The sequence below is a fragment of the Oryctolagus cuniculus genome, chromosome 6, assembly GCF_964237555.1.
Source record: "Oryctolagus cuniculus chromosome 6, mOryCun1.1, whole genome shotgun sequence".
Lineage (NCBI taxonomy): Eukaryota > Metazoa > Chordata > Mammalia > Lagomorpha > Leporidae > Oryctolagus > Oryctolagus cuniculus.
This window is the reverse complement of record NC_091437.1, coordinates 30,501,951-30,514,766: the sequence shown is the minus strand read 5'-3', so window position 1 is coordinate 30,514,766 and position 12,816 is coordinate 30,501,951. Positions and strand designations below refer to the sequence as shown.

General features: G+C 46.5%; 1 protein-coding gene across 4 annotated transcripts in view; it reads right to left on the bottom strand.

Moving 5' to 3' along the window:
• The window catches only part of ARHGAP26 (Rho GTPase activating protein 26), a 457,022-nt gene that overhangs the window by 186,388 nt on the left and 257,818 nt on the right, over positions 1-12,816 (bottom strand). For all 4 annotated transcript variants that reach the window (XM_051844367.2, XM_051844368.2, XM_051844369.2 and 1 more), the window contains exon 14: positions 9,322-9,396. In XM_051844367.2, the coding sequence (XP_051700327.2) occupies positions 9,322-9,396 (75 nt within the window). The remainder of the gene's footprint in view (positions 1-9,321; positions 9,397-12,816) is intronic.

The window sequence follows — 12,816 nt, the reverse complement described above, 5'->3', positions numbered from 1 at the left end:
TGCAGGAAAGCAGCAGCACAGGGAGAATCTACCCCGGTGAACCTCACAGCGAAGCCTCAGAAACTTCTGTGTGCTCCAGCTGGATGGGAGCACATAAACAAGTCTAGTATCTGCTAACACCAACCAATAGAATAAATAAAGGGGAGAGTGATCCAACATGGGAAGTGAAATACTCAGCAGACTCATAGAATGGCGGATGTCCTAAATAGCACTCTGGCCTCAGAATCAGCCCTAAAGGCACTCGGATCTGGCTGAAAAGCCCATGAGAGTATTTCAGGCATGGAAAGACAAGACACTCTGGCAAAAAGATCTCTGTGAGTGAGATCCCAGTGGAAAGAACAGGTCTTCAAAGAGGGAGGTGCCTTTCTCTGAAGGGAGGAGAGAACCTCCACTTTGACTATGACCGTGTCTAAACAAGATAAGAGTCGGAGAACTCAAGGGGCTTCCATAGCCTTGGAAACTCATAACTGGTGCATAGGGAGATTACTGATGCCATAAACAGGAGTGTCAATTCGTAAAGTCAACAACAGGAGTCACTGTGCACTTACTCCTCATGTAGGATCTCTGTCCTTAACGTGCTGTACACTGAGGCTTAATGCTATAACGAGTACTCAAACAGTATATTTCACTTTGTGTTTCTATGGGGGTGCAAACGACTGAAATCTTTACTTAATGTACACTAAACTGATCTTCTGTAAAAAAAAAAAAAAAAAGAAAGAAATTATCAATTCCCAACTTGACTCTCACTGGGATTAAACATGACAATAGGTCTGATCTGATTTCATCATCATTTAAAAAAAATCATCTATTATTTTTCACTTTATGTTTCTGTGTGGGAGCAAACTGTTGAAATCCTTACTTAAGGTATACTAAGCTGATCTTCTGTATATTAAGATAATCGAAAATGAATCTTGATGTGAATGGAAGGGGAGAGGGAGTGGGAAAGGGGAGGGTTGTGGGTGGGAGGGACGGTATGGGGGGGGGAAGCCATTGTAACACATGAGTCGTACTTTGGAAATTTATATTCATTAAATAAAAGATAAAAAAAAATAATAAAGTAAGATAGAAAAGCCTTCACAACAAACGTTGGCACGTAATACAGGGGCTGAGGCACTGAGGAAAACACACGCAAAGCTTCTGCTCAATAATATAAACAAAATCCAGAAAGATCTGAATGCTGTGAACGCAGACATCAAAGTAAAACAAGACACAGGTTGAAATAAATGATACAGGGGAGGGCTGAAAGGTAAAAATGGACACAGTTAAATAAAGTTAGTACAAAGACACTAAAAACTCAATTCTAAAATTAAAGTTTGCATGGCAAACAGCAACAGTAAACAACAACCAACCCAACCTTAAGGTAAATCAATGATGTGGATTTAGGGAATGGTTTCAGAATGTTTGCTAGAATGCAAAGAATCAGAAGAAAAAAGAGGCATTAGAAAGGTAAAAAAGAAAAATAAAGCTTTTTTAAGCTGAGAATTATAGAATAACAAATAGAAAAAAATTTGCTTTCCTTAAAGAAAAAATGTCTAACAACTCTTTCAACAGATCTGTGTAAAAGAATGATTACGTGATGACTTTTAAAAGTAGTGGGCAGGGAAAAGATTTTTCATTATGTGGTTACTGGCTGATTGTACTCATATAAGCATCTGGGGAAAGGGAGAGGGTACATTTCACATAAACACATTGCAGCCGGGGCAGGCGTTGGGTGTAGTGATGAAACGCTGCTTGAGGGAGCCTGGGTTGGAGTCCCGGCAGCACTCCTGATTCCAGCTTCCTGTTCATGTGCACCCTGGGAGACAGCAGCGACGGCTCAAGTACTTCGGTCCTCGCCGCCCATGTGCGAGATTCAGATGAAGTTTCAGGCTCCTAGTTGTGACCCGGCCCAGCCCAGGCTATTTCACCCATTTGGGAAATTAAGTAGTAGGTAGGAGATCACTTGTCTGTCTGGTTCTCTGCCTCTCTGCCTTTCAAATAAACAAATAAACATTTTAAAATACACACACACACACACACACACACACACATTCCAGATATATTTTAACGAAAGCAGAACATTTGTATTCATGGAACAGAAGGTCTTTTAAAGTATAATCCAATTACATCTTAGATGGAAAAAAAAGAGATTGACAGATTGGACTTCATAAAAATGTGAAACATTCATTAGACAAAACAAAAGTGAAAGTACCATAAATAAAGTTCATGACAAACAATAAGCTGGAAGAAAGATACTTCTGACATAGCTTCCAAAGCTAACAGGGTTTTTTTTTTTTTTTTTTTTTTTTTAAGATTTATTTATTTACTTGAAAGTTAGAGTTACAGAGAGAGGAGAGGCAGAGAGAGAGATCTTCCATCTGCTGGTTCACTCCCCAATTGGCCACAATGGCTGGAGTTGGGCCAATCTGAAGCCAGTAGCTTCTTCTGGTCTCCCACATGGGTGCAGGTGCCCAAGCACTTGGGCCATCTTCCACTGCTTTCCCAGGCCATAGCAGAGCTGGATCAGAAGTGGAGCAGCTGGGATGCGAACTGGCACCCATATGGGATGCTGGGACTACTGGCTGGGGCTTTAACCCACTGCACCACAGCTCCGGCCTAACAGGTCTTGTAAGGAAAGATGAACATACCAACAAAAAACCTACTTCTAAAAGAAGTATAAATCAGCAACAAACTTGTGAAAAACATCTAATGTTACCCAAAATTACAGAAATGCAAAGCTCTATAGAAAGGAGATATATATTTTTTTAATGTCTATAATTCACATGCAAAAAAGTAATACAGAGCAAAGCAAGGAAGGAGGGGTGCAGGCTACTCCGCTCAGGCTCTGCTGACAGCACATCAAGGAACCTCCATTAACGGCTTTGTTTTTTTTGTTTGTTTGTTCTTTGACAGGCAGAGTGGACAGTGAGAGAGAGAGACAGAGAGAAAGGTCTTCCTTTGCCGTTGGTTCACCCTTCAATGGCCGCTGCAGCCCATGCACCGCGCTGACCCAAAGCCAGGAGCCAGGTGCTTCTCCTGGTCTCCCACGCAGGTGCAGGGCCCAAGGACCTGGGCCATCCTCCACTGCACTCCCGGGCCACAGCAGAGAGCTGGCCTGGAAGAGGAGCGACCGGGACAGAATCCGGTGCCCCGATCAGGACTAGAACCCGGTACGCTGGCGCCGCAGGCGGAGGATTAGCCTAGTGAGCCGCGGTGCCGGCCCATTAACGGCTTTGAAAACATGCACATCTCGACACAGAAGCGCGACACCTTAAAGTAAAACCTAAGGAAACAATGAGAACACCTAACTCCTGATGGTTACCACGGAGAGGCTCAGAAACCCACACATCTCTTCATTTCACCTTCCCATCATGACTGAGGCAGGGATGAGAGGAGGAGACAGCAGACTAGACAGGTTGAAGGCATCGGGCCAAGGAGGCAACCTGGCTAGCTCCAAAATGCATGTTCTTCACATCTGCCAAGCTGCCCGAGACATCTACCTGAGTGCTCTCCAGAACTACGAAGAATCCAATCACCACACATACCCAAACACAGGTGCTTGATTATCCATTATCCAAAATATTAAAAATGTGATATGATAAAATGGCCAATAAAGATGATCTCTGGTCTGTGGTATTTTTACTTTTTTTAGTTTTCATTTTTCTCTAAATATATAAGATTGCCACCTATAACTTTTCAACAGAAAAAAGTACTTATTTAAAATATATACGAGAGGGGCCAGTGCTGTGGTGTTAAGGGGTAAAGCTGCCACCTGCAGTGCTGGCATGTCATCTGGGTGCTAGTTCGAGTCCCGGCTGCTCCACTTCCGATCTAGCTCTCTGCTATGGCCTGGGAAAGCAATGGAAGATGGCCCAGATGCTTGGGCCCCTGCACCCATGTGGGAGACCCAGAAGAAGCTCCAGGCTCCTGGCTTCGGATCGGCACAGCTCTGGCCATTGCAACCATCTGGGGAGTGAACCAGCAGATGGAAGACCTTTCTCTGCCTCTGCCTCTCTGTAACTCTGCCTTTCAAATAAATAAAATCAATCTTAAAAAAAATAAAACAATAAAATATATAAGAGAAATGGATGGTCTATGTTTGTCTTCCTCTGCCTTTCAACTAAAATGAAATATTTTTTAAAGTTTATATAAAATAATATATAAAGAGACAAGAAGACAAACAGACCTGCACTGAAAAAACATATAGCTGACATACACATACAAACACATGCATGCAAACACACACACACACACATGTTTAATGTGGAAAGTTCTGTCTTCATTCAACACTGAGGAGCCAGGGTAACAGAGGGCCCAGGCCACACACAGAAGATATTCTACTTTTAAGAACCTGCAGGTTTTCCTGGGTCCTTTTCACTCTCCAAAGATACCTTTGTTGCTGGGAGAAAGACATCAAGTGTAGCCCTTGGTACAACACCAGCACAAAGCCGGCAGGGAATTTTAGCAAGCTTTCTTAAGGAAGAAATCATTCTCAAAGCACTAGCTCTCATGCTCCTCTTCCAGTCTAGAGTCCCCCAATGGATCAAGTCCCAAAAATAATCTCCAAGTGATCAAAGGAAGTCTCTGGTTTTACTTAACTCTAAGCTATGCTTTCAATAATCAAAACATACTATCCCATTTTTGGGAGCCTTGGACAAATAAGCCAAATCCTACATGATGCATGGCACAAAATAGGCAGCCAACAAACATAGAATAAGAGAACGGTGAGTGAAAGGTCCACAGTCAGCCCGGCCATCCCAGGGAACCTTCTGGAATCAGACGCCATAAATGCTTTGCCCTCTTGGCTAGCTCAGACATGACGACCACCAAGAGCGGACGAAGATGAAACATTGTCCACTGGAGGGAAGGCAGACAGAGCTCCCCTCCCCTCGGGTCTGCAGCCCCAGCCTAACGGGGGTTTCTCAACTGCTGCCTTCACTGTTGAACTTAACTGGCAGGGTTGAGTCGCCAGTACCATTCTGAACTTGGAGTTAGATTTCCGCTGTGGACATCTCAGCTCTGGCTGAATCACAGTTTGGATTCTAGTCTATCGGCAACGTCCTCCTGGCCGAGGCGGCTGGCCTTGTGACTTACCGCTCTGAGTTACTACATTTTCCTAACACATCTCAGATGTTCATGATTATTTTGTCTTTGCTTAGGAAAACTGAGGCAGACAATACGGCAACTATGTTGGTTGGAGAGCCACTGAGTGCAGTGATAAAAGCAAGATCATTTCAGAGCCACTTTTTTGTTCAGCACAAACGAGCTAAGGCAGTTCTTTTTTAGATTGGCAAAGCAACCTAACATGTCAGATTTCTGTTCATCAGTGTCACCTTACATAATAATCTGTCATCTCTGAAATATCTCTGCCCCTTCTGCTCCCCCACATCCAGGTGGTTACAAAGTCCTGCACCTCCCTCTCTACAGTCATTCTGGAGCCTGGCCTTTCTTCATCCTGATCTTGGAGCAGTTGGGTTCCGCCCTTCACAGGGAATGCCATGCCACATCTGCTGTAACTGTCTTCTTCCTCAGTGTCTTTGGTGATCAAAACCACGCTCCACCCTGCTGCCGGGTCAATCTCCTAAAGCCAGGATCCGATCTCAGTATACCCACGTTGAATAGACTTCTTCGTTTCACCCACCGGCAGGAGAGCACTCCTCCATGATTCTATTAATAACCTGGCTCAGACCATGGGGTTCCATGGACTAACCCCAGCTGCACTCCACCCCTTTGCATCCAGTAACCCCCAACCCTAGAGACAAGCCTGGGATCCAGGCCAGCTGGATCCATGTGCTGCCGAACATGTGACCAGCTGAGACTGAGAAATGAATCATGTGAGTGGCCCCATGCTGGCCCATCGAAGTCATCCCTGGGATCTTCTGCCAAAGCTCTCAAGAAAGGCACTCTCTCTTCAGCGATCACAGGCGCTAAGAGCTGCTGAGGCTGGATCTATCCGGGACACTCCCGTCACGAATAAAGCCACTACTGAGATCAGGAGAGGTTACGGACAACGATGAGCTCAAGGGAAGGGTCAGGAACAGCTCAAACCAATGTAAAGAAGTCACCGCAGCCCCACACCTGCCACACTTCTGCCACCTTGGATTTACCAGTCAGGGGAGCAAAGAAATCCATTTTTTTCTCCTCCAAACAATTCTGCATGCATTTCTGTGTGTAAAAAACACACGAAACACATGAAATTCCAGTACTTAAAACTTTTTAACAGTTTACTTCCTGTAGAAAAAAAAAAACTCCCAAAACTTCTTCAATACAATCCTCAGGTTTTGTTTTTTGTTTTTATTTATTTATTTATTTATTTTTGACAGAAAGAGACAGTGAGAGAGAGAAAGATCTTCCTTCCATTGGTTCACCCCCAAAATGGTCACTATGGCCAGCACTGCACTGATCCAAAGCCAGGAGCCAGGTGCTTCTCCTGGTCTCCCACGCGGGTGCAGGGCCCAAGGACCTGGGCCATCCTCCTCTGCCTTCCCGGACCACAGCAGAGAGCTGGACTGGAAGAGGAGCAACCGGGACAGAACTGGTGCCCCAACCAGGACTAGAACCCGGAGTACCGGTGACGCAGGCGGAGGATTAGCCTAGTGAGCCCTGGCACCGGCCCTCAGGTTCTTAACAAAAGACACCACCTTAACTTTTCAGCTGTAACTCTCCTGTCTCAGACCCAAGTGGTTTTTCAAATGTTAAAATAATGATGATCACACGGGGCCTGCGCTGTGGAGTAGAGGGCAAAGCCACCACCTGCAATGCCGGCATCCCATATGGGCACTGCTTCTTGTCCCAGCTGTTCCACTTCCAATCCAGCTCTCTGCTATGGCCTGAGAAAGTGGAAGATGGCCCAAGTCCTTGGGCCCCTGTGCCCACATGGGAGACCTGAGGAAGTTCCTGGCTCCAGGCCTCAGATTGACCCAGCTCTGGCCATTGCAGCCATCTGGAGAGTGAACCAGTGCATCGCAGACCTCACTTTCTCTCTCTGCCTCTCTGTAACTCTGCCTTTCAAATGAAAATAAATATTTTTTTTTTAATTTTTTTGACAGGCAGAGTGGACAGTGAGAGAGAGAGACAGAGAGAAAGGTCTTCCTTTTGCCGTTGGTTCACCCTCCAATGGCCTCCTCGGCCGGCGCGCTGCGGCCGGCGCACCGCGCTGATCCGATGGCAGGAGCCAGGAGCCAGGTGCTTTTCCTGGTCTCCCATGGGGTGCAGGGCCCAAGCACCTGGGCCATCCTCCACTGCACTCCCTGGCCACAGCAGAGAGCTGGCCTGGAAGAGGGGCAACTGGGACAGAATCCGGCGCCCCGACCGGGACTAGAACCCGGTGTGCCGGCGCTGCTAGGCGGAGGATTAGCCTAGTGAGCCACGGCGCCGGCCCGAAAATAAATATTTTTAAAAAATAATAATAATTATCACAGGCTGAATGCCCTCTGCTAGATGCACCAGAGACCTTATTCAGTCCTGGATGCCCCTGTGATGAGACTTTCTGGGTCTGAATTACTCTCCCACTGTCTCCGTCACTGCACAGTCTTCCAGACCCAGCTCAGACTGAATGATCAAATGCTAATATTGCATTTTACATTACAGGCACACAGATCTGGCCTTAATAGAATTTCGTGGAAAAGAACTGGCTCTTTCTAAAGTTTAGTCTCTAATACCCAATTATCTGTTCCAGAGAACAGACATTCGACAGATGCTTGCAGCTCTGGTCAGAAACCAAAGACTGAAGCTGGATACCTGTCAGAATTTTTCAAAAATTCACCAGATCACCATAAGTCCCGGCAATTACACTCTGGGCATTTATCCCAGAGGAACAATTTATGCTCACACAGAAACCCAGGTACAATCATTTTGCACTGTAGCAGCTTTATCTGGAATAGCCCCAGATGGGAAACACTGAGACGTCCTTCCAAGGATGAAGGGTGGTCCACACTGTGGTATGTCCATCCAGTGGAATACTTACCCAGCGACTGCAAAGGACAACTTACTGATACATGCAAACCTTGAACACTGACTATAAAAGAAAGTCAATCCCCAAAGGTTACATACTTTATGACTCTGCTTCTATAACAAACTTCAAATAACAAGACTACAGAAATGAAGAACAATTACTGGTTGCTATTAGGAATGGGGTGTAAGGTGGGGGGCAAGGCAGATGAGTGTAGCCATACCAGGGCATCACAAGGGCTCTCTGTGCCCTGACTACACCGGTGTCAATCTCCTGGCTGGGATGCTGATGTTAGCCACTGCAAAGTACACAGGATCCCTGTGTATTATTGTCTGGAATCGCATGTGGACCTCCACAATTATCTCAAAATAAAAAAGTTCAATTTTCAAACAAATCTGAATCGAACAATGGATACTCAGCACTAGAGCACCACACAGATGATCATCGTTTCAAACAATAGGTTTTGCTCCAACGAGGTGAGTAGCTCTCAAAAAAATGGTCTTAAAGAAAGCGATTTTGGGGAACACGAGATTTCTTCATATCCACTGGGATGGCAAAGGAAATGACAAGAGAATTGTCCCAGCCCAGAGCACTGAGCTGCCGCTCCAAGCGATCACGCATCCTTACAAGGGCACGGCCTGGGCTTCCATGGGGATGACTAACAGCCACCAATCTGTGAAATCTGATCCGTCTGCCATTTGGATCCATGTGACTCACTGAGGCTGGCTGCACTCATATCTAAAAATACCAGAAATCTGCAGCCTAAGCAAAATTGGCTCCTGGGCTCCTGGGTTTCCGATCTGAATACCGCCCATTGGGAGATAGTGGTTTTATGTTTGTATCAGCCAGTGGCAAGGGAGGTTCTCAAGTCACAGAGACTAGGTTGAAACCTAGAAGCAAAGAGGATCCTCAGACCGATCTGCTTGTATACATTTTTATCTGGGAGTTATATGACACCTTCTCAGGAAAGGCAATGTGAGCTGTGAAGGCCTCTGTAAGCTAGAATAATGCCCTTCCTTGGGCACTGGGTGTGTCCTACTAAATACCTGTCCCAAAAGAGGACAGAGGGAGTCATGAGCCACTAAAGACAGAGCAGGGTGTGGCAGTCACAGGAGCGACCACGTGCCACTTGAACTGGCAGTGGCCGAGGCTCCAAAAACGGAGGGTGTGGTGCCTTGGGCCTGGCATTTTTTATTTTGTCCAATCCCACTTGGAACCTTTTCCAGTAATGCCTGCAGTCGTGACAATGACAAAGAGGAGGGCTGCTTTCTGGGTGTCGGCTCTCGGATAGCCCGATTCCTTGCCGGAGGCCATCCCAACTCACAGACGGGGTGGCTTGTCCAAGCAGGTGCCCCCAGGGGCCTGGCTGTCCGAGCCGCTGCTGCACTCACCCATCAGGACACTAAGCAACTTCTGCACTCTGGAGTTGACCCCCACGATTCGGTAGAGCCCTTGCTCATTGATCCCTGAGAAGAGAAACAGCGAGGATTCAGTTAGAGGCACGGCAGAAGACGAGTCGGGCAACCCAGCCAAACGCGCCTTTTTCCCTGTTTCAGTTGCTGTTCCTTCTAAAAGCTGCTCTAATTAAAGTCCCCTGTCACTCAGCTCAGCCCGGAGCAAAGGAGTGGGATTTGGTGCAGCTGTCTGGGATTTCACGGGTGTGCTGCACACTGCAGCCCTCGCGTTAGCTCAGTCATCGGAGGGAGAGAAACTTTCCTCTTCTCTTGCCAAGGGCGGCATCTGAGGACTTTTGGGAGATGTGAAACAAACTTTCAAGCATGTCACACTTAGCCAAAGTTTTAACTTAAAAAGCCAAAAACGGCATGATGAACACATCAGACAACAGAAGGGACAAACACTTCACAACTTATTTTTACACAAAGGATGACCACATTGAAGTGGAAGACAGGTTTAGCTGTAAGGAACGGTAGTGGAGCCAGAGAAATTAGAATATCCATTCCCTGGTAAAATAAATACATTTTATAGAGGCAAGAGAAGACGACCATCAGCAGGCCAGGGAACTGTGCGACAGGCCCAGAAGAGGTTTGCTTTCAAACACTGAATAAAGAACCAACAACGAACCCGCTGCAGTACTTCTGTTCACTCGAAGGCACGAATTAGGTCACCACTGTGCCACTGACAAAAGAGGGCCATGGAAACCAAGTGATTTGGAAGGATTTTTCTCCTGTTAGCTCCAGGCCCATCCTATCTGACGCCTCTCAAGTAACAGGTCTCCTACATCCTGTCTTACTCCCTGATAACCACTTTCCAATGAACAAAGCGAATTCTTCATGTGTAAAAGAGTTCGCATCGCCTCTTAAAACCTTCCAATGGTGTCCTGCTGCATTTAGACCACACCAAAACTCCTAATGGTAGCCCACAGGGCCTGTACCAGGGTGGGAAGCTGCAGGCCCCACAGGCTACCTAAGACCCACATAATCATCTGGTCTGGCCCTGCCAAGGCAACTGCAGGTGGCACTTAACTTCCAACAATCTATAGCAGGCTAATTTTCAGATGGATAATTTTTGTATTTTTATAAATATCCAAATGGCCCCTGGCAGAAAATGGGTTCCCCACTCTGGCCTGCACTAGGGAGCACAGTCCCACTCGAACCCCATCATCCACCACCTGCACACTGGGCTCACACCAGGCTCACAGGCCCCCCACTGTTGGCCCTACCTGACCACTCTTCTCGCTGGTCTTTTCATCATGCAGGTCTTAGCTCAAATGCATCCTCTCCCATCTAACCCATTCTACAACCAGCACCAATTTGTAGCAGTCAACAATACCTGAAGTTGTCTGTCTCATCTGGTTCTTCATTTGTCTTTCTCCCCACAACTAGAATGCAAGTGTGAGGACTGCAATTGTTCATGTTTATGTACCGAGCCATAGGTGATCATAATGCACATGACACTGAACAAAACACTGGGATATCTTCTTCTAGGGCCACTCTAAAATACTTGGGGGCCAAAACACATTTTTCTGGCAGAAATTCAAGAAAAAGCTGACTCTGCCCCTGTCTTCAACCACAGCTATAGTGAAGTGGAATTAATGACCAGGGGGAAATGGTCTGGAATGGAAGGATTTTATAACTGAAAAAAAACGCCTACATCATATTCATCACCCTGCATGGCTATGAACTTGGAGCCCTCAGCCAAAAGCTAAGGGATGGGTCCCAACTTACTCTGTGGCAAAGCTCTGATTCAGTCATGTGTCAAGGGCTGCAAAGGTTCAAAGAGCCTCTACTCCCTTTATCCTGTGTTTTCCTGAGACGTGACCAATCCCTGCTCCACTGGAACCCACTGATGAATCCCATAGCGCACAGGATGCTTGCTCACCCAGGCACCGCAGTGGAGCAATGTGCCCATCCTTCCATTATCTAGGCTGAAACAGTATCTACCTCACACTTGGTGCTCAATGCAACCGTCCTTAGAAGTGACAACACAGCACTTGCGTCTCTGTTTTTGGAGGATGGAGGGAACAAGAAGGCAGGGGCTAGGAGATCCTCTTCTGTTTGTCACATACCTTTCTAGTCCTACTCAGAGCAAGTGGCCCTGCTGGGCTCCTGGTTCGCCTTTATCCCAGTCTCTGTCAACAGTTTAAAATTAGGAGGTTTCCCTCTTGGTTTCGGCTGCTGGGTATTGAAACAAACAGGTGGCCCACCTCTGCCAAGTACATGGCCTTCGTGGGAGGTAGGGGATGTTTGTTCTGGACCTACTTTTGGTTCTATTTTTATGCCTCCACCTTTGTTAACCATCTACCTGTCAAACTCCCTCGTTTCTTTTACAATGAAAAATAAAACTGCTCTTGAAAAATTATCTCAGGAGCATAAACTTCAAAAATATCTAGAGACTACCGTTATGAGAAATAGATAAATGAAAGGCAGACAGTAAAAATGAGCAGAGGGAGCCACTGAAACACAGTGACACCTGTGCCCAGGTGCTCCCCTCTGCCCACCGCTTCCACACGGGGTTCAGATACAGAACGACTGCTCTGCAACCCACATTTGTCATGCACCTAATAAAGAAAACGTCACATCCCAGAAAACCCATTTACACGGCAATTTCAGTGACTCCTAGTTTTTTACTGCAGGAGTGCACCACTGTTGATTGAACCCATTTCTGAGACACTTGGCCAGTTTCTGATTTTACACCTTAATGACACCATTGTATAAATGCCCTCCCGACTCCATCTGCCTTATATAAGGATATACATATCCTGCCTTCATTCTTCAACCTGCAGCCACTTCAGCTCCTGTACTTAATATTCTCTGGATATATTTTATGTTTTTTTGCAAGTTGCCTTAATTCTTTGCTTGAAGGGAGGTACATGCTTTGCAGAAATAAAAAGATATCTTAGAAAACTATTCTCTACATAAAAACAATGACTTTGGAAAGAAGAACTTCAACAGGATACAGAGGAGTTGAGGCTCGTGAGACTGGCTGGTGTCTTTTTTCCTCTCTCTCTCTCCTCGATGTTTTATGTCCTTTATAAAGAAGTTTATGTTTCCCAACTGGTAAGTTATGGAGCCTGCCTCAGAAGACAGAATTCTTTTAAGGAGATACAAAGTCTGGTGGGTAGAGAGGCTGTAGAATAAGATTCACATCTCTGGCACGGGTGCAAGCCCAATCCAGCGGAAAGACAGTCGCTAGCTTGCCACAGGGGTACGGGAAACCAGCACAGTCAAGCTCCAAACCACCAACACGGAGCCTGGCAGAGCCCCTGAGGGGAGGGTGAGGACCAGGGGCCCCCACCAGCTTTGCTGACCTCAACGTCCGGCTCCCACAGATTCGAATGCTTCTTGCTACCTGGATGGCCCCCTAGGGACAGCTCCCCAGAGTTAGAGCTCTCAACCAGGGCTTGTGCAGTTCCCAGACGTCCACTG